Source organism: Amblyomma maculatum, chromosome 4, assembly GCF_055883805.1.
Source record: "Amblyomma maculatum isolate TAMU_Amacu chromosome 4, ASM5588380v1, whole genome shotgun sequence".
NCBI classification, from domain to species: Eukaryota; Metazoa; Arthropoda; class Arachnida; order Ixodida; family Ixodidae; genus Amblyomma; species Amblyomma maculatum.
The window spans coordinates 54144467-54166100 of record NC_139347.1 but is presented as its reverse complement, the minus strand read 5'-3'; the positions used below and the strand labels follow the sequence as shown (position 1 = coordinate 54166100).

Below are 21634 nucleotides of genomic sequence, written 5' to 3'. Positions count from 1 at the left end.
GCGCGCCAAACCCGACACCACCATCTTTTTGAACTGCGCGCTACAAGCAGCGATACTTACAGTAAAGCTTCGCTGCCTAATAAAGGTGGTTGTCAACATGCAGAGGCTCTCTCACGCGAGGGGCTCTTCAGACTAACGGCTCAGCCACTTACTTAAACTAATATCTGCAGGGGCGTCGTGTAGCTAAGCGACTCCTATCTTTTTCCCTACTGCCTCGAAATCTGGTCAGTATCAGTCTTAGATCATTTTCTGCGCAAATAACCAAATAACATATGGGCTCTTCAGGGATCGATCTAGGTTGGAAGCCCACTTCTAAGGCACCAATCGTATTTATCGTAAGCTCCTCCTCCCCCCCCCCCCCTCTCTCTCTCTCTCTCTCTCTCTCTCTCTCTCTCTCTCTCTCTCTCTCTCTCCCTTCCTCTTCCTTTCGCACTTCCTTCCAATTATAAGGGCAGCACGGTGGAAACGATAACGAAATATTTGAAAATTTTCGCGCCCTGAAGGAAATTCGAGCAGTCGCTTCACTGCCGTCGTCAAATTGCTTTCGAGAGACGCGCGCTCCGTGACGAGGTTAGCGCGGCGGCGCCGCCTTTTTATATCAGGCAGAGAGCGGCGGTAGGTGTCTTCCCTCGTACCGCTGTGTCGAGAGGTCGGGAGCTAAGCATGAAACGACCGCTTGAGCTTAAAGCACGGCGGGCCACTTGAGACGTATGCAATTGCCGCCAGTCTCTTCACGGGACGAAGTAAATGCAATAAGTGTCAGGGTGAATTTAGGAAAAGCCCTCAGGATGCGCCCCCTTCAAACACAACCCTAGCCACGCCCCAAAACCTTGCTTAAACTATGTGCTGCCAGATACCTGAACTATGCAAAGAAAAAAGAAGACACCGAGACGAAAAGTGCGTCTGCTTGCTTGCATCCTTGATGCCGACATGAGGAAGTAATTTCTAACGCTAGATGAGATTGCGGCTACATCGAATTAATAGGGGAAGGTGGAAAACGAAGTAAACAAAAAAGAAGAAAAAAGACAGCTACACTCGTTCTCGATCCCTCTCTTATCTTCGACGCTTCGCAGCCATGGCACGAGGTGGGTGAGCAAGTTACTCTTCTGGCAACAGAGAACGACTTGGTCAACACGAGCCAGCACCTGTTTAAGGATAACTTAGAAGGCCGGAGGAGGCATATTTCGCAAGTTGCTGCAGACAGGATGCACACGTGGAGAAAAGATCTCGATTAGATCTCAGCAGCATGCAAAAAAATAAATAAATAGAGATTTCCCCTTAATAGAGAGCAGGCATGAGTAATGCCGACGCATATAAGAATTCTTTAAAGATAAGCACAATATAGGCACACCTATCGGAGAGATTTCGGAAAGGTACCTCTACAAAATTTTCAAGGCACCTTACCCTGAACGAGTCATAAATTTAAATATAGGTGATATCCGGTGCAGCATGCGTTACCGTAGAGGTGTGGGTGTAGAGCGTGTTATGTGGAACAGCTAGTTAAGAAAACTGCTACTTCCGATATGTCGCTGTAGCGGTGGATACTTGCACATATTCCACACAGTGGAGAATAGATCCATACACCAATGTTCAGTCGAACTCATAGCTGCCATTCGGCTACGCGACACACTGTCGTGACATATTTTTGAATCATATCGATATCGCTATGTCACGCACCAAAGGGTGAACAGAGGAGATGGCACCACTCCTGTAAAGAAAGAAAGGAAAGAAAGAAAGAAAAGAAAGAAAGAAAGAAAGAAAGAAAGAAAGAAAGAAAGAAAGAAAGGAAAGAAAGAAAGAAAGAAAGAAGAAAGAAAGAAAGAAAGAAAGAAAGAAAGAAAGAAAGAAGGAAGGAAAGAAAGAAAAGAAAGACGCGCAATTTCCCGAGTCATGCAACTTAGGTCTTGACTAACTGAGAGAAGTGAAAAGGGCGCACAGAGTGTAAGGGAGTCGATCACTTTCAGCGAAAGCGCTTTGATTGCGTTGTCGAAATGATAAAGGCAGTACTCGACTGCGTGGTGATATACGGTTCGCAACTGTCAGTGATAGTCAAGCCCCTCGGCTGCAGTAACTTGTACAAGTGCAATTTGGCACGTTCCCCTTTGACTGTGGAACGGCGCGTCGAAAGAAGGCCTCTCGCTCGACGGTGTTGCAGCAGTTGGGAACGACAGCGGTTGCATGATTTGAGAAATGGGCGAGTAGTGCTTGATAGAACTTGATCACTGCTCAGACTGCTTGGAGATGTAGTTCACGACACAATCAGCTGGTTTGTTGTACTCATTTACTTCAGCGGAATCTCTGCCATCACTTAACTAGAACGAAATATAAAGTAAAACTTTATAAAAGTAAAACGCCCCAAGTTTAATGTCTTACATAAGGAAATAACAAAGCGGAGAAGCAAGGTGCTATAGCGTCGTCCTTGTTTTGAGACCTCGGTGTAATATGCGAAAAGGTCTGTTCGTAGCCAGTCTGCAGCACTCCTTGCCTTCAAAGTGTTTTATAAGCACGCAAGAATCCAGTTACCATCGGACAGAAACATGGAATATCAAAAAGTAGAACAACCGATTGGTAATTATCTCCGTGCTTTATTTTGCAAGTATAAATTGAAGGGAAAAAAACCAGCACGACCCTCCCCCTCTCCCCCCCCCCCCCACACCACACACACACACACGCGCACGCACGCACGCACGCACGCACGCATTGAGAGCTTGAAGCGCCTATAGGTTATAGACCTAAATACCCTGAAAAAGAAAGCAGGCTCGGTTACATACACTGTACACAAAGAAGCTTGCTTAAGAGATAGTGAAGACTGCCACGAAGCAAAGACGGTCTGCTGAGCACGAAAAAGACAAGCGGATGACGACACCCACATACGTACTTCCGTACATACATGCGAAGCATAACTACGGACCACGAACTTCGACGGACGCAAACAACAGCTAGTGATATCGACGGGCAAGGGTCATCGGAAAACAAAGCCTCGAAGCGAAGGAACGGCGCACCGCCATGCGCGCGGCGAACGGCGTTGGGAAACCAGCGTTGACATACCTCTTCAAGTTGCATTTCCTGTACTGCACGAGTCTCAGCAACGGGCTCGCCGACATTCTCTACAGGAGTTGTCTCGCCGAGTTGTGGGCCGACATGGGTCACAGTTCTGTGCACGATCGACGAAGGCGGTGGCGGTCAAGCCCCGCGAGGTAAATCCAGCGCGGTGGTAGCGCTGCAGCAAGCCAAAAGCACGCACTGTTTGCCTCAGCGGGAGGAACACCGGCGACCGGCGCTATATACAGAAAGCGTCGTCAATGCCGCCTGATTGGTGCGGCCCGCGTTGGCTCTTTAATCCTTATCTCTCGCCCCGGAGACGTCGACGACGCTGGACGACTTCGGTACGCGTGCCTTCTCTGCTTGCGCTACCTGAGCTCCGGCACCTCCTCATCTTCACCTCCTTTACTTTCCTCCTCCTCCGGCGTGTCGCACGAGACTCTGTCGCTGCGTGCCCACCTCTGCACGTGAGGAGCGCAAGGTGTGAGTGCGGCACCCACTGCACTCTAGTCGAGAGCGATAGCCTTGAAAGAGAAAAAGGATAGACACGCTATCCAAGGAGGAGTCCGTGTCGGGAGACACACACACACGGCCACCGTGCACCGCTGCTACCTCTGCAGCGATGGGACGAGGCTGGCGCGCAGCGTCGGCAGAGCCCCAATGGACCGGTGGTGGTTGGGCATAGGCTTTCCTTTCCTGTCGCGCGAGCGTTTTCGAGAGTGATAAGCCGCGGATACGAAGGATGCTCCGCTAATTAATTGCGGGCAGCGCGCGCTCCTACGCACGCAAGCGCGCGCAACGCGAAGGCGGCGGTAGCCCGACGGGTTCCACGCAATCGCGGCGGGTGACGCAGAACGTGTATATACAAAATGCACGCGTCTACAGCGTCGAGTTTCAAAACAACGACAGACGGAGAAAGCGAGCGGGAAAAGAAAGCCGGGCGATGTTCAGAACAACATAGGTTGGAGACGGAGAGGAAGGAGGTTGGTAAGTTATTCATTCCAGCTGTAGTGCCATGCGCAACATTTCGTGTTAAGAAGAAAAGGCAGGGAAGGCAAGAAAAGAAAAAGATAGTAAGATGTTCTCTTTCTCTCTGGACCTATGCAAGGTGTATCGCAAGAGGACGCAACGCTACCTTATATCGCCCTCTCCGATCTCATCTGTGTAGACGTGCATAACGCATAAGGATTGCAAAGGAAACTGTCGGAAATCAAAGATGCTTAAAATGAATGGGACTTCGTACGCTGAGGCCGTGAGTTTCAACCACCTGAAAAGGCCTTGAACCTCGCCTTCACTGGTCTTCTTTCTTCCGCTATGGAGTGAAGAGCGCAAGGGGCGAATTGGCCACAAGCGCAAAGTGTATTGCGTAGGTTGCACCCCAGCGGATCCTGAAAGCTCGATCGGCCGTTTCCTCCGTATGAAAGCATTTCGTTAGCAGAAATTCGCGCCTCAAGCGGAATGTCAAAAAATAATAGGATCGCATTCACGAAACTGCATGAGCGCGCGTGACTATAGGCGAGGAATTTCTACATTTTTTCGTCCGTTTCCCTTCAGAGCCAAGTGGATGCGTCTGACTCACCTCCGGCCTATTCAACGGAGCGCCCTTCCGGAGCACTCAACGGCCGCTCTAAAGCGGGAAAAGGACGGATGTGGGCATTGAAGGGATAGCGACATATAATGATGATGCTGTACACAAAAGTACCGTGCGCGACAACCATGGCCGAAAGCGATTCTCCACTCACGCTTTGAACTTATTCAACAGCGATCCAGCTGACTAACCATTCATTTACATCGTTTCATTGAACAGTGGAGTACTTAAACGACAGTTTAGTAAGGTACAATACACAACTTAGTGTGCACGTGCACTACTGTCCTCGATAACTATTGGCAAAGTGACCACCGTAAAGGGGCTGCTTTTAGCAATGCCGCCACCTGTCAGCACTCTTGAACTTCCCGCCACTATCTCTTCCTCCCCTTGACCACAGACTTCTCAGTTATGACTTCATTGACTGGAATTCCTCGATGGGTACACATCTCTTCGCGTCTCCCAAATCACCATGGAGGACCAATATGCGCTATGCAGTGTTAATGATATGCAATAAACCGATAAAAAGTAGCCACACGTGCCGCGCAATTGAGACACTTACCGACATCCGAAGGCACTCGCATCGATCGTCCTTGAATGACGATGATGGTGTGGGTGATAGTTAAGAATATGCGCTGCAGGAAACTCGTGTCACTGGCGACACACGTGGTTACGCGTCAGAGCGGCTCTCGAAGTCAAGGCTGCGGTCGACTATGACCGCGCCAATAGTGCACGCGCGCCACGCGGCTCGGACAAACACGCCGTCAGCGCACACCGAGCTCTAGATTGATCGCCCATATTCTTCGAGGAGCCCACGGCGACCGACCGGTTCAGAGGAAGCGGCCAGTTGCAAACCAATGTAGGAGCCATAAAGGCGCGACATACGGCGTAAGCCGTGCCCTTGGTACTCGTTTACGGCCCGGAGGGTGCGCGAACGACCAACGAGAAACGATCCTCGTGGCACAAGCAATATGATACCTTAGGTGCGAACCGAAGACTGATTCCTTGCAGCCGAATGGCCGAGGCCAATTTTTCACATCATATACAAAATCAAGCTCGACAGCTTGAGTGCTTGCAGCAATGCACTAAAATATGCTGCGCCGACGATGGGGACTTAGCAAAGATCGCAGTGCTCATAGCGTCCGAAAATGATACAGTTCGCGCACATAATAGGAGCTACAAATATTTGTTTAGAAGAGCTGAAGGCAAGCGAGGACGAGACTAAACCCGAGTTTCTGTTTGGTCTAAATAATCACCGTCACATTGCCACAGAGTGTACAAGTTGATGTTGCTGCAACCAATCAGGCAACGCACCTTGAAGTATACATATTATATTGTGAGAAAATGAGCAGTAAATTAGGCGATAGACGAATGCGCCAATCTAATAGTGCTGTCGGTAGTTTCAGTTCCACCAGCAGAAAGACAAAAATTGAAAACTTTCTCGGATATGAGAGATCCAAGTCGTTATATTTGTGTCTGATCGATTATGCAAAGTCAGCCACGTCACAGTTTTGGAGCAGAGACAACAAACGATGGCACCTGATCAAAGAGCCGAACTGCCGTCTAGTTCGACCAGCAGAAAGACAAAAACTGAAAACTTTCTCAGATATGAGAGATCCAAGTCGTTATATTTGTGCTTAATCGACTATGCAAAATCAGCCACGTCATAATTTTGAAGCAGCGACAACAAACAGCAGCACCTGATCAAAGAGCCGAACTGCCGTCGAAACGCAGTCTAGCAGCCAGACCTGCGCCTCTAATAAACAATAGTGCGAACCCACAGGCTTGGCCATATGAACTTTCGTATCTCTGTTCTAATCGTACCGCTTGGTCCAAAATGCGGTTTTAGTCTGTTATAGGGTCCTCAATACAGAGCAGTTGTGACACAGCAGCGGCAACAGATGTACACGATCAGCTATAGAAACGCAGTCAGCAGCCGAGCCTGCTCCTCAACAAACAAACAATAGCCCACAGATCTGCCTTGCCCGTATCAACTTCCGTGTCTCTGTTGCAATAATATCGATGCAATATCAGAACTTGGTGCCAAAGGCCGTTATTGCTTTGATAAGGTCCTCAATGCAGAGTAGCTGTTGTGATACAGCTGTGATATAAAATCAGTCGTGTCGTGATTAAGTTACAGCAACAACAGCAGCACATAATCCCTCGATCAAAGAGCCCAACTGCTGTCGAAACGCAGTCAGCAGCTCAGTCTGCTCCTCTAGTAAACAAAAGTGCAAAACCACAGCTATATGTTTTGCCACATCAACTTCCTTGTCTATGTTGTAATAATGGTTGTAATCTTAGGGCTTGTCCCAAAGGGCATTTCTGTTCTGTTATAGGGTCCTCAATACAGAGCAGTTGTTGTGGCACAGCAGTAGAATCAATGTCAAACGCCTTGTGGCAAATGACTTCCGGGGTGATTCGGGCAGCACCTACAACAGTGGCTTGCTGCCGTCGTGCGCTCCGGGAGGCTCGCATCGGCCTTGGACGAGATGTTCCCCTCATGGCCCATTAACTGGGGCATTAACTCGAAGCAGCTTTCGCGTAATCGCACGTATTTTGGCGTGACTCTGCTTTTACTCTGAAGCCTGCTGTTACCGTAAGCGTGTTATCCCCGCAAAGCACCAAAGTCGGTCGAGATTAGTCTGCACGTGTAGCCCTAATAGCGAATGGCGTCAGTGCGAGCGACCGTCCGAGCAGTTTGCATCGACTCCGTTCACGGTCAAGGTTGTAATCGGGGACCGTGTCGAACATGCCGCGCTCGGCAGAGGTTGTTCGAGCACGAGGTAATGGATAAACAACCTTGAGATTCAAGGTCAGACTGGGTTCCTTGCTCATGCTGGCGTTGCTAAATTGACCGAAGCACTGTTATTACGCAAGACGCAGTGAATCACCGCGGAAGGAGATATCAGTGACAACTTGACAAACTAGTAAATATCGAAGCTTGGGTGTACGGAAATCGCCCGAGTCCCATCAGGGGTCTTATTTCTTGTCCTGCATCGCTTTATTATAATTGACATATATATTTTTTTCGTTACCTTTAATGCGGCTCCAGTTTGCGCTTCGTCATCGCCGCGAGGGAGCCGATCGGTAGATTTAGCAAACATGTTCAAGAAGCAATACGCAGTACAACCATGCTGTTAGCTGCATTGTGCGAGTACCTGCATCAAGCCATATTGGAAATAAATTTTCTTACCGACACAGCTGTGACTCCTAATCAAAATACTTATGGGGCACCAAGCCAAAACTGTACACGGTTTCGGCCGTTCTTCCTGTTGGATGAATGAACACCTTGCAATGATGGACAGCTTACAGTGATGGCACGCGGCAAATATATTCGCCAATTTCAAAATAACCTTGGTGACCTCAAAATGTAAAATTGTCGTACCTTTGTAAAATCGTTGCGCGCAGACAAAAGATTACTATAAGTAGTACATCTGAGGCGCAAACTATAGAAAAAAAAAAAAAACTTCATGCAAATACATTTATTCTTGTCCGTGTCAACCTTTTATGTATCGCGAATTTCGCATAGGTTTAGGAGCAATCAGGGTGCGCACAGTGTATTTTGTCTGATATTCAAGAATTCCAGGATTTCACGTATACGGGGGGTCGATAATCATGGACGAAAAGAAGTCTCTCAATGTTATACCGGCCATTTCTGCTTCCTGACCTTTGGAGGAAACTGTGCTTCCGCATTACAGGTGGTGTGATGACTGTGTGGTACTGCGGGCGAATCCAATATGTGTGTATATTGTCAGGATAGGCGCCAGATACATGGCAGCGGCAGTGACCAAAACACCTGAGTATGTGGTGTTTGTAAAGGTCACATAGTTAAAAATTTACGCGTGTATACGATGAAAGTAGATCGCGGCAGGTGTATTGTCGTTCTTTCAGTTTGAGTTTTCGTCTGGTGGAGGTAAGCATGCACGACTCGTGAGAACACGGTTGCTTTCACAATCTTTTTCGGCTCGTGTTCGCTGAGTCCAAAGCTGGTACGGGTAATGAGCTTGAGCAAGCGATGTAGGCGATTTATTTGTCGGAGGATTGTTGATGTCCACATCGTGCCGTTGCCATCCTGTTAACAGATGAAGCCAAGGATGTGAACATGTGCCTGACGAGGAATAAGGAAGTTGCCAGTTTTCAAAGTAATGGCATTACGGGCCTTCACCTGCGAAGCGCTTCACTGTCGTTCTCCCCGAGAAATTGAAGTGTTTTTGTTTTTTGCACTTCTCTTTTCTTTTTTAAGAAAAATACAGACGAAGAAAGCGCGGGCCAGTTGGGAAAATTATACGCAGGATATAGGCTCCCAGGACAAGGTGAAACATTTTTCTGCGGTGGTCAAGAAACGGGCACAAACAAAGGCAGTCGAAGTTGTTCTCTTATCTGGGATCGACTGCCAACATTCCGAGTCAGCAGCTTGCTCCGCGACCGCGCGCTCTTCCGAGAACGCTTGCCAACTGAAAGAAGCCGCCGGCCGACACCCGGCGCCAGCCCCGGGTTTTCGGCTGATCGCTCCCGGACGAAGAGGAGCTGCTCTTGGGAAAACAGGGGGCGTGGAGCCGACGACTCGTATCCCGTTACGGCCGTCCCCGGTAGCATTCCTTGGCTTGAGAAGCCATGGCCACTCCCTTGCCCCATCTGTCCGAAAGACCACGGCTTACCGGAGACCCTGTCTGCACCACGACACGCAACAGAAGTACAGAGGCGCCGTGAGGACTAGTGACACGGACTCCCACACTCCGTCTCGCCACGGCATCTGGACGACAGACAGCTGGCGATAGCGCACCATTGGCCGCCTTAGGCCCGCAGGGAAAACAACCCTCCGGCTACACGTTCGGTGCAGCATAGCGCAAGTCGGAGCCTAGGGACGACCCATTTTCAAGGTGCGCTCGGGCGCATCCTGGTTTTCATTCCGGGCCACCAACTGACAGCTGGCGAATGTGACGCGTCACAATAAATGCTGTTCAGCCTCAAGGACCATCCTAACAAGGATTCTTGAAAGTAAAACCATGAACAACAGCCCGCTCAACCCTGAAAAGCGCTGCACGGAAACGACGAGACAAACTGTGGGCCCGCCTCCCCGCCGGAAGCGGTTAACTGGCGCCGTGTTCTTTCGCAGGCTCCATTGCTTGGGTAGGCTGGACTCCCATGCTGGACTCGCATGCTGTGTGGGCCGGCGGGGCTTCCAGTTCCACACCACACGAATGGCATGCACGGCGCTCTCCGTAACTCTCCATGCACGGAGTGACGCACTAGCGCAGGTACTCATAAACCACGCAACAGACACACAAACGCTTATCGCTACCGACAGGGTCAGCCACGCTCGTCAGGAACGTCAGACTTACATCTGATAGTATTTACCAGAGGACAAAAAGTAAAACGTATGTGTCCTGAATTGAACGTAACAACAGTTAATATATAAATACGAAGAAAACAATGAAAATGTAATTAACTATTTGGCCGTTTTCGTTTGGAGGCAGGATACAGACTACTACTCTTTATTTATTTATTTATTTATTTATTTATTTATTTTCTTGCTTCGCGGTTGTCCTGTCAACCTGAATTTATTGGAAGCCTTTCAAAGAGGCAGCCCATACAATCACATCAGAGGTTCAGTCCCGGCTTGGTGGCCGCGTTTCGATGGAGGCGAAAAGCAAAGAAATTAACATGAAATTTCAGTGAACTCTAGATGGTATAAATTAACAACAGTCCTCCACTACGGCGTTTATCATAGCCTGATTTGCTTTAGGACGGTATAAACATGATTAAAAAAGAAAATGGCATAACTTATAAGATGTGAGCAAACCGCGGCGCTTCATCTTGCAAACAGTTGTGAAATGACCCACTTTATGAGGAATCACTTAGAGACATTTGCAGGACACTTAGCGCTTCTTGAAAAGTGTACAGAAAAAAAGAAAAAAAAAATAGTTGGAGTTTAACCGTTTAACTTAAACGGCCCATATCGATACCCCATGCCCGCCGCTGTGGCGCAGTGGTTAGGGCGCTCGATGTGCCCAAAGATGCGTGATCGAATTTCGGTCTCGGCGGCCGCTTTCGCTGGAGGCGAAAAGCTAGGAGCCCGTGTGCTGTGCTATGTCAGTGCACGTTAAAGAGCCCTAGGTGGTCGAAATTTGCGGAGACAGTAGGAATACAATTCTCTATTATAGCGCAGGGGCGAGATGTACTTGGGAGCACAATTGCAAGGGCTCTTCTGCCTTTCGCAGTGCTGCAGATATCTTGTGAGATGAAGTATATAGTTGTCAGGTGGCATGGCCGGACATCGATTGGCGGGCGAGTTGTGTAACGTCATTAGGCCTAGCGACATGGGCAGGTTCGCAGAAGCGCGCTGCGAACTCGGGCAGATTCTGTGAGATATGAGAGATCGATCCCTCTGAGACCATAATTGAACCCCGAGCCATACACGCTGCTCAAATTTGGTCATGTAGGCACGTTCGTACGGTTCGGGAGGTCTTTCACGGAACGTGACAGCCTACGAGTGTATACGCTAATGAGTGTGTGCGAGATAACAAAGGCACGAATTAAGGGATTATGGGTGATTAAGCGAGTGCAAAAGTGCATATATAGGAACTTGGATCCGCAACCGCAGAGAGGAGCCAGTATGGCTGTCGCCTCATACCCTTAAAAATATGACACCTAACTTTTGGGTTCATGTTTTATTCTTTGTAATGATGTTTAAGACATTTATGTGCTCAGAGCACCACGTCGTATTCACCTACGACTGCTGAAGAATTTATAATTGAATTTCTTTTCTCACCAGTTTCGGTTTCGGTTTCAACTGCCGATCGATGGCTGTGACGTCAAAGTCAAGTCTAGGCCACGTGGGGAATAAAAATACAGCTGTATAACCTTTACTGTGTCGTTTGAATTCACTACAATGATAGAGCCAGCCTGCCTCAAGAACACGAATCACTACAAGTGAACAATCGGTGATTATATCGTGGGTTTTTCATGCAGCGCGTCAAGACTTGATTGTGACGTCACAGCCATCTCTCGGCCGCTGGAACCGACACTGGTGAGAAAATAAAATTCAGTTATAAATTATTTAGTGGCCGTAAGCGAAAATTGCGTTCGGGTTGATATACAGGAATGGCTTACGCATCATTAAGAAGAAAAAAAATGCCACCAAAATTTAGTGTCCCAAAAAGACTTAACGGTATTGGCTACATTTTGTGTAACTATCTGTTGCATTGAATAAATCTATTTTAACAATGCATAACGCACAGAGATCAAGTAAAACTAAAGGTAAACAGATCAAAACTAAGTTTAACACACAAGCCACAACTGACAGGGCTAGAGCACGTAATTCGCATTTGGCCTAACCAAGCTAAATTGGCAGTCTTTTTTTTTTTTTTATGCCCACTATCTAACAGCGACTGAAACGATTCTTTTCAACGATCTCTCGGTTTGTTGCGAAATCATCTGAAATAAACGTCGAAGGCTTTGTCATTTTTCGTTTCTCAAAATGGATCGGCAATGCTGTTCTCAGACGGGAAAAATTGCATAATGTTTATTATCATTCACTGAAAACCAAGCGGTGCTGTTATAGACTGTTTAAATGAAATACTTGCTTTGGCTTCACGCACATTTTGCAAGAAGGATGATAAGTGCCGCTGTTGGAAAGAAAGCAGGCGAACACAACGACGGCGCCAGTCAAAGAAGTTAAACCAGACGGAACCTAACCAATGCAGGCATAGAATCATATCCATGAGGACTGAGGATCAACCGACGCAAGCCGCGTACAAACACTGAGAGCTAATTTTAAGTCACGCGCGTCTTTCGCAGAACCCTTCAAGCACTTGGGTTCCCGGAAAAGGCAGAACGCGAGCCCCGATAGGTTCCGCAGGTCAAACTTATGGCCGGGGTTTTGCGTATTTATACACACGCACGGCAGCTGTGGGCGGTTGGCTTTGGAGAAACACTGGCTCCCGCTGGTTGACTTCCGAATATAGACCTCGAGCATGCCCCGTTCAGTGCGAATGCCATTTTACGTGTCGAAAGGATCCCGCCTGAGAAAATATACAGGACCGTTAGGGGCACGGAAGGCCAAGAGGACCGGCTTATCTGTAGTCGTGTAGGCAACATGCGGCGGTCTGAGGGTTGGGAAAACTGCCGCACTCCTGCTCCTGTATCCAGGTGGCAGGAATTTAGGAAGTATTCATGTCACAATGACGTAAACGCAGCAGTATGTCACAGACGTGTTTCGTCCTTCTGCAGCCTGTTTAGTTGTTCTCGAGGAGCGCTGGGAGCACGAACGAATGACGAGCAAAGCAACCATAGGACTAAAGGGGATAGATGCCTTATAGTGAGAGGATTATAAGTGACTTGCTGCAACTACTGGGCAAGGTGAACAAGCACAGTAAAAACGAACTCCAATGGCATAAGATCTCGTTTTTATTATTATTTCTGTTCGTTCTTTAGATATATTTTTTGTTGTTATAAAAAGTGGCCCTTCGGACCTCGTTTGCTATGCAAGAATAGCATCGTTCCTTAATAATGTCCTCCACGGCCTCTGCTGACTGTATGAGGCTAGGCGTGGAAGCGACTGCGAATTATTCTTGAAACAGCTAGAAGGCGGGCTGCATTTAATCAATTGGCTTCGCGGTCTGTAACGCTCGCTGGCAAAAAGTATGCAGGAGTCACGGACGACAGTTTTCGGTGTACAAGAGATTCGCAGCAGTTATGCTGCTATAATTTTTGTTGTTGTTGTTGTTGTTGTTGTTGTTGTTGTTTACACGGACGCATATATATGCCCACTCTACCAGCTTTACTTTTGTGTACTCGGAACTTTAATTTGCCCATGCGTGAAAGTGATTCAATAAAATTATTTTTGGAAAGAGCGTCTCAATATGTACAGCTATTTTTATTCTGTACTATTAAACGACAATCACAACCTTTCATGGGTGCCAACCTCGGCATACAGCGGGTATAATGTGAGAAACAAATTTTGTTTGTTTGTTTGCTTGCTTGACATTATTCAGTTCAATATATATATAAAAAAAGTAACGCCAAAACAAAAGAGGAGAAAAGAGAAAGACCTAAGGAAGGAAACAACAGTGAACGCTCCCGCGAAAAGCGAGCCCGCTCAGAAGTTACAGTGATATAAGCCTTTGAACGTCATCTCAACGTTCTCTGTTCATTGAGCTCCGAAGCACAGCTCACGATCTCGGAGGAGAGCATATGATAGCAGTGTAATATGGAGATTGCGGGCGCGATTGCGCTTCCTTCGGGAAAGGCGTCTGCGCCCGCGCGTCGCCGATACCGTCTGCATGCGAGACGTCGCGGTAAACAGGAACGCGACTGCTATCGCTGCAATTCACCCGTGCGATACGCGAGACTCAGAGAGGGCCTGCCTTCAGACGGGGTCCTACCGAGTTCTTCTATCGGCTTGTTTGCGTATGAGGTACTGGAGTGTCTGTGTGACCTGGTTGCATACAGTTGTGGGCACCTGCAGGAACGGGCCGTAAAGCTAGTAAGTGCCGGCACGTGCCGAGCATTATGCAATGACCCTCCGCTACCACGCTCTCACTCGCGCGACTCAAGGTTGCTTACCGCACGCTGTCACGTGTTTCGCACCGAATAGGTGGAGCAATTTAACCGAGTAACCTAAAGAAGGAGCCTCCATACAAAAAGCCTTTTGTTGTTGTTGTTGTTGTTTAGGGTTCTTGCTGGCTCCGTGCAGTAATAAAGCGCCCGCCATGGCATGTCTTCGAGGTGGATTCTATTCCGCACAAAGACTAAAATCACACTGGCAGATACAAATAGCCTGATTCACTATGGTTCTCCCCCAAGCGCTGTAACAGTTAACGTACCAACTTCAAGCGGACACAGACTGGAGAGCAAGAATCTCCTACCAGAGGGCGCAAAATATCGGGCGCCTTCGTGACGTGCGTCGGAGATTCGGAGGCGTCTCTTTAGAAGTGACTCGCAAGAGTAGCGACCTCAATCCGAGAAAGATCGTGTCGCACGCATTCACAGCTAGACTTCTGTTACCACCCGGAATTCAGAGTTTGGGACTTGTTCCTGTGTGTGGATATTTCATGATAGCCCGTATCCCAGTGGCTTTACCTCCACGGTTCCACGTCCTTCGGGGCAATGCGAGAACCAAGGTTGACCCTGTTCGACCTCTCCTCCGTCACTCCACCAAGAGCCGAGACCTCTCCCTTCGAGTCTCTTCTCAGCTCCTGAACGCCTCCTTTAAAGAGTTTTCCCGGCATTCTAGCGACATTTTCAGCGATTAATCGGGAATAAGCTTCTTAAGGCCAATCGGAACGTCTATTAAATTGAGCATATACCAATGGCCCACTGGCGCAAACGTGGTTGTTTATCCGCGACTATTCCGCGAAGCCGTGAAGCATTTCCGCTCAAGGTAACAGCATACAATATACAAACACCCACAAAACACCGACAACAAAGGCAAAACAAACACGCAGCCGTGGCCTCGGTTCCCCTTTTCCATGTCCGTGTCTAGTGCATCTGTCATTCTTCGAGCGGTGCGTCGTACAACTGCAACTATCCACGCCCTCTCTAAACATGGGGAGTGTGCGTGTCAGCACCGCTTTCCGGCAACGACGCGACCATCCAAAGTATTCGTTGATCGCTTTTGTCTAACCGCCGACGCATTATTTGCTTTAACATTGCCAGATGTCAGGCTCCGCGATGATGCAGTGCAGTGAACCCCTTACATAAAAGTCAAAGAAATTGTCCAAGCTAATGGTGCCGAGGTGGGAGATATTGAAGGTCATTCGTTCAGTGCCCATCTCCGGGGTTTAAACCGAGAGGCACCGCCTCACCAAGGAAGTCGAATCATCAAAATAAGCTAGCCAGGACTGCTGCCAGATGAATTTCAGGACAATGTCGAATTAATAACCTTGATTTTCTTTTCAGGTGAAATATTTCAGGAAGCTTAATTTAGGCTGCGCGTGGGAGAAATTTAATTTTAATTACTTGCTCATTTGAGTGCCAGTGTACCCAGACTCCCGGATGAATTAATCTGACCATGCATGCGTGCGACTAAAACTGCACATCTTTCTATGAGACATCAGCCGTGCTTCCATTCCGAGCTCCAATCAGCGTCTCGTACGAATGCGCTGCCATAAGCGCTGCATCGTACATACACAGCTAGCCCGTACAGCGTCTGAAAAGTTTGGAAGAACGCATGTAGCTAGAGAGGAAGGAATGCGTGTCGTGCTAGTGAAGTGAAGTACAGAGTGTAATTCGCTGGCCGTTTTATTGTGCCCTCGTTATACTGCACACAACATTTCACAGGTAGGACAAGCCCCGAAAATGACTACGCCTTACGTGCTGGACTAGAAGGCGAGCTGCACTTGACGTGGTGGTCTGCAACACTAGCTGGCAAAAAAACCTGAAATACCTGCAGAATCCGGTCAGCAATCTTCGCGGTGATCCGCGCACTCATAGGAGGCATACGGTTCAAACCAAGGAGTTTCTCGAGTGGTGTGCCCCCACGCTACATGGGCGATAAGCGACCCACTTATCTATAGGTACAGACAACGCTGTGCGGGGGCCAGAATAAACAGGATCGCCGCCAGACGAGCGACATTGTTCACGGTGCACGTGCGCGGGAAGGGGACGCAAAGGGGCCAGCTCCAGTGAACAACATCCTCACGCAGAGTAAATCATTTATCTCTCTCTGCTATGCCTCTGCCATCCTCTGCCGATGTCTGGGTCGAAGAGATGTAAAAGTAGCTTCAGAAGTTGAAGGGGAAAGACACAGGCAGGGAGGTCGGCCATGACAGGAGAAGATATAAGGGATCAAAATGGGAAGAGATTTATGAGGAAAGTGGGCGGGGTTAGTGTGGTATACCAGAAAATTCCAACATAGAAGAGGCCTACTAGCGTAGACGTAGGCAGGTTCACTGAACGCGTATACTAAGTGCGCACAGTACAATACGTGGGGCCAGCAGTTATGCTAAAACCCTCTACTGTCAAAATCGGCTGCGCAAATGGCCTCCATATTGAAGCAAATAGGAATATGGCAGATCTTCAGGGCTGACGATGGCTAAAGGCCAAGGATTCCGCGGCTGCATTGTCTAGTTCGTCCTCTTTCAGAATAGCATATGCGGCATGCAGCTTATTCGCTCCCGCCCGCCGCGTGAGAAAATAGGACAACCTGCACACTCCCATGATAGCCAAAAAGGGGTTTGGTGACCTTGGCAACGTCTCCCGTTGCTGTTTGTATGTTTGTCTGGACCAACCCTTTCTTTCCAATTCGATTCATCCGTCGCCTATCCGTATATTTCGCACCCGTCACTGCACCTGCTGGCAAAACATAAAACAAGATTTATCTTTTTTTTTTTTTTTGCGAAGGATGGAAGGGATAAATCAGTGTTCGCCTGCGAATGTAATTAGTGCGAATTGATGAGTAAGCTCGAGCTAACAGCATACTTTATGATATGTGGCATAAATACCACCTTCATGTCCTCATTTAATGTTCTCATTTGGTCGTTATGTCAGTCGTGACAGGAGCAACACGAGATGCAAGGGAAACAAGCGACCTATCACAGGTGCGGCTGTTATGGTCCTGCTGAAGCTGCAACCAGTAAGGCAGACTCATAATCAAGAACCACGTTTTTCCAAATAGTCGCACAACCACCGCACACTTTTGAGACGGGATTAGCACCCGACGCGCATCATCGTTCTCCAGCCGTCAATCGATAGTGTATGTGTCGGACTATCGGTCAGCCATTGAGCGAGGGGCGCGTTATGCAAACGACATCACGGACGCGTTCCTGCCATGGCAAGCGTGACGTTATCTTCTACGGGCCTGGTCATCGAGAGAATCGACCAATGGCAGAGGAATAAAATAAAAACGAAATTAATCGCTATGTACGGCTAATAACTGCACACTATCCATGTGCAGGTTATGCGCTTGATGGTTCGATATGTTTGTCAGTGACACCACTGGGTTTTACAACCCATAATGGCAAAGATTATGCTACAGGCGGAACGCCGGACAAAACAACAAAGGTGATCATAAGCATTCAACCAATGAGAAATAATGAGTTAGGCAACCAGAAAGCATTTTGGAAAAAAAGATCTGAGCAAACGTGCGCTTGACGCTCCTATATCTTCAGCAAACGGATGCAACCAGTGATGCCGGCCCGAGATACCTACTTTTGCTTACGAATTATTTTCTGACATAGCTGTCGTTCCTCCATATGCTCGTACTGTTCCTAAAGAGCTCGCGAAAACGATCATATGTGCCTATATGAGATATTTCGCAATCAGATTCCATTCATCAACCAAATGCGACAATATCTGCACATGCACCGATATATACGCTTCTGCCAGACTATTTATCAGTCTGGACGACCATGGCCTATAAACGTAAGAATTAGTGTCGAAATAAAGAACGCTATATCTTCTTCATCCATCTAATGATAGATTTTTCTCCAAATTTCCACCGCCGTTCTTTTCAGTTCTTTAAATTGTTGGATTCAAACTGTCTGCGTCTCTTCACCGATAAATTGAGCGCGCTTCACGCTTATAGATACGCGGCTTCGAAAAATCCGCGCTCTATAAGTACTGTCCCTAGCGCCGGTAATCAATGACGGGAATACCCCGATATACCTTCTCTCTTGAACAGCCGTGTTCAGCGCGGCTCCGCTAGAGAAGCGGTCAGTGATGAGGCACGCACATCATTAGTCGCCGGAGCTGGGGCAGTGCTTTGAGCGCGGAGTTTTTCGAAACCGCGCCTCTTATAGCGCGAGGTAGCCTAAACTTGAGTTTGAGTTGAGTTTAGGCAGTGCCGGTGGCAATCGCGTTTTCGAATTTCTAAATTAATAATTTAGCTGTTAATAACCGAGCTGGCTACAATCTGATTACACCTATAGTTGCCTTCACTGTATAGTTACAATGTTAATTATAGCAACTTACTTAACCAACTTACTATTCCTTCTGATTTTCAACTATTTCTTGATTTAATGATTTTACTTTACTATTTCTTCTGCTTTCTGATGTCCGCCAACACTGGTATACACATTTGCCGCAAAAACGATTTTCATACATCAAAAAGCCTGTCTTTCTTTAAACACCTGTTATATGCATATTCGATCCATATATGGTCATGCGACACTATGAACTAATTAAGTGATCATGAAGGGAACCCCCACCTATCTATAAATAATAGTTCTCGTTAGCTTTTTTTTTTTTTTTTCTTTGCGTTTCTGAATACTTTTGACGAGTCGTCAACAGCACGAGAGACAACATTTTCCTGTTAACTACCTCGGTATTAAAACGACAGCTTCTGTGCTCCTCCGCACTGCGTTTTTCTTCCGAATACTTCTAGGAATACAGAATCATATCTCTATCTCCTTTTCCACGACACTGACACGAGCAAAACGTTCTCGTTTCCCAGTGCTCCCATACTTCCAGACCTACGTTAAACCACTTTGTCCCCGCGCTCTCGCGGATAAGGCATTCCCAAGAAAAACTGTACAGCCACTCTCAAAAGATCGTTTTGGAGTACGCCAAGGACCTCGAGCACCGAAGGTACATAGCAGTGGCCTCCTACACAAGCGTATTCATACCACACACTGAGATAAGGTTCCGCCGCAATAGCTAATGACAAATCATATTAGGGAACGGCCTCTTGTCGACCCGACGGCGCAGGCGTCGGAACTCATTCATTCATTCATTCATTCATTCATTCATTCATTCATTCATTCATTCATTCATTCATTCATTCATTCATTCATTTATTCATTCATTGTGCCCATCAGGGCCGCAATGTGTTTTTTCCGCACGGGGAGTGGCAAAAACACAAAAATAAATTAGGAAAATAAAGCAGGGACACAACCTTGGATAACACCTGAGCATATGCAATGCTAGCTATAGCTTCAAGAAACGTCCCGTAATTGTTATATCTGCGAAGGTTATTCCAGTCGCTTGGGGTACGAGGCAAGATGGATGAAAAAAAAATAAATGGTGTTACATGAATCGAAACCGACTTTATGAAGATGAACAGTATGATGAGATACATAAAACGTCTGAGGAATAAGGCGATCGCACAGTATACGGGATGATGGTACAACCTGTGAAAAAAAGAGTGAAATGCGCGGAGTTATTTCGAACCATACCTCAAGAGCAGTGATATGACTATTAAGTCATGAAGTTATTTTCGCACAGTTCTTCATATGGCTCGTGTATGAAGACGTGAGAGGGGGGGGGGGGGGGGGGGTATTTTGGTGTCTAGAGCGCTACGACGATACGCCCGAGGAAATCGATATAAACCCGACATAAAACCATATCATACGGAACGGAAGTTAAGAGATTAACTATAATGTAGTGTGGAACGGTCGAGTAGCTGAACACACAGTGACGGCTGGCTCAAGAGGCCCCATTAAACGATGACGGCACTTCAGGTTACGGTGCGCAATAACGGAAGCGCCGAGAGCAAACAGCGGCCCTATCTGAAGCACGACAGCGCTGTGTATGGGACGCTCAAGGCAGCACGCAATGCGGAAAGACGCGAGACAACTGTCGTGACAGACCGAACGATGGATCGCCACCAGCTGCCACGGTGCAGGAAATGCAGTTCGCACGTTCAAGCGGATGTGCTGTTTCGAAAACAAGCGCGAAGACGGCTCAGCCAGCAAGAACGTTGCGCTTCTGTATTGATTTGTATAATTTTTAACGTCCCAAAATGATTCAGGCTATGAGAGACACCGCAATGGGGATGCTCCGGAAATTTCGACCACCTGGGTTTTTTTTAACGTGCACTGAGATCGCACAGCGCATCGGCGCGTTGCTTTCCTCCTCCATTAGATAAGCGGCCGCGGCAGCCGGGATTCGATCCCGCATCCTTGGGTAGAGTAAGGGCCACTGAACCTACGAGGTAAACGTTGCAGTTCTGAAATTATACAGGAAGGAACAGCGATCTATACGTATCATCATCATCATCAGCCTGATTATACCCACTGCAGGGCGAAGGCCTCTCCCATATTTCTCCACTTAATCCGGTTCTGTGCTAGCTGCATCCACTTGACCCCTGCGAACTTCTTAATCTCATCCGCCCACCTAACTTTCTGTCTCCCCCTGCTACGCTTTCCTTCCCTTGGAATCCAGTTTGTTACCCTCAGCGACCATCGGTTATCCTCTCTTCGCACTACATGTCCTGCCCATGTCCATTTCTCCGTACGTATAGCGTTTCTCTATACGTATAGCGTTTATAAAATAAGCCTGGTGATGCACCCTGTTCTAGACTGCGCAGATCCTGCCAAGCGCTGCAGTTAAACGTTGCGCTGATGGGTCAAATGATTCGCTACGCCTTCTGACAACCATAATTCCGCCCCGTGCGGCAGAAGCCCATACATGACCCTTTTCCCAAGCATTTAAAACCAGAAGAGCCGATCACCAGACGTGGGGAAATCATGTATCCATTGAAAGACAGGCTGGTTGGTACTCGTCGGAACCAGGAAGCGAACCTCTTCCGAATGCGAGGTAGATGCTTATATGGCGGAGGGCATCGCACGTGTTGGAAAGCGCGTAGATGTAAATACAACAGTTATTTGTAAAGAGAGAGAGAGAAGATAACCGCATTTATACAATGTGAAAAAGATAAGAGTACGAAAGTGTACGAAAGTGTACGAAAGTGTACGAAAGTCTAGAAGCAAATCCCTATCAGCAAAATGACCGCCCGACTCCGAACCTCGTGACTGTTTTTAGTATACGGTAAACAGTGCGCCGCGCATGCCTCGTAAGTATACTTCAGTTATCGCAATGTTTATGAATAAAAAGATAGAGAATATAAAAACACTACGTGGCCGATTATGCACCGCTTAAGCGTGCATAGAAAAGCTGCGAGACTTTACACACTGAGCGACCGAGTTAAGCCATACAACGAAAACAGCCGGCGCTCATTCACACACTCATTATAATCAGCCGGACCATGCTCCCTGCAGGGCAAATGCCTCCCATATTCCTCCAATTAACTCGGTTCTGTACTAGCTGCATCTGTTTGACCCC

General features: G+C 47.7%; 1 protein-coding gene across 4 annotated transcripts in view; it reads right to left on the bottom strand.

Annotated features, from left to right (window-relative positions):
• LOC146191062 (proton channel OtopLc-like) overlaps positions 1-21634 on the bottom strand; it is a 62361-nt gene that overhangs the window by 22930 nt on the left and 17797 nt on the right. Inside the window, exon 1 of one of the 4 annotated variants that reach the window (XM_084601509.1) lies at positions 3049-3232. The exons of the other annotated variants lie outside the window; for them this stretch is intronic. Coding sequence (XP_084457635.1) covers positions 3049-3104 — 56 coding nt within the window. The 5' untranslated portion in view covers positions 3105-3232. Of the gene's footprint in view, positions 1-3048; positions 3233-21634 lie in introns of those variants that run through there. 4 annotated transcript variants of the gene reach the window in all.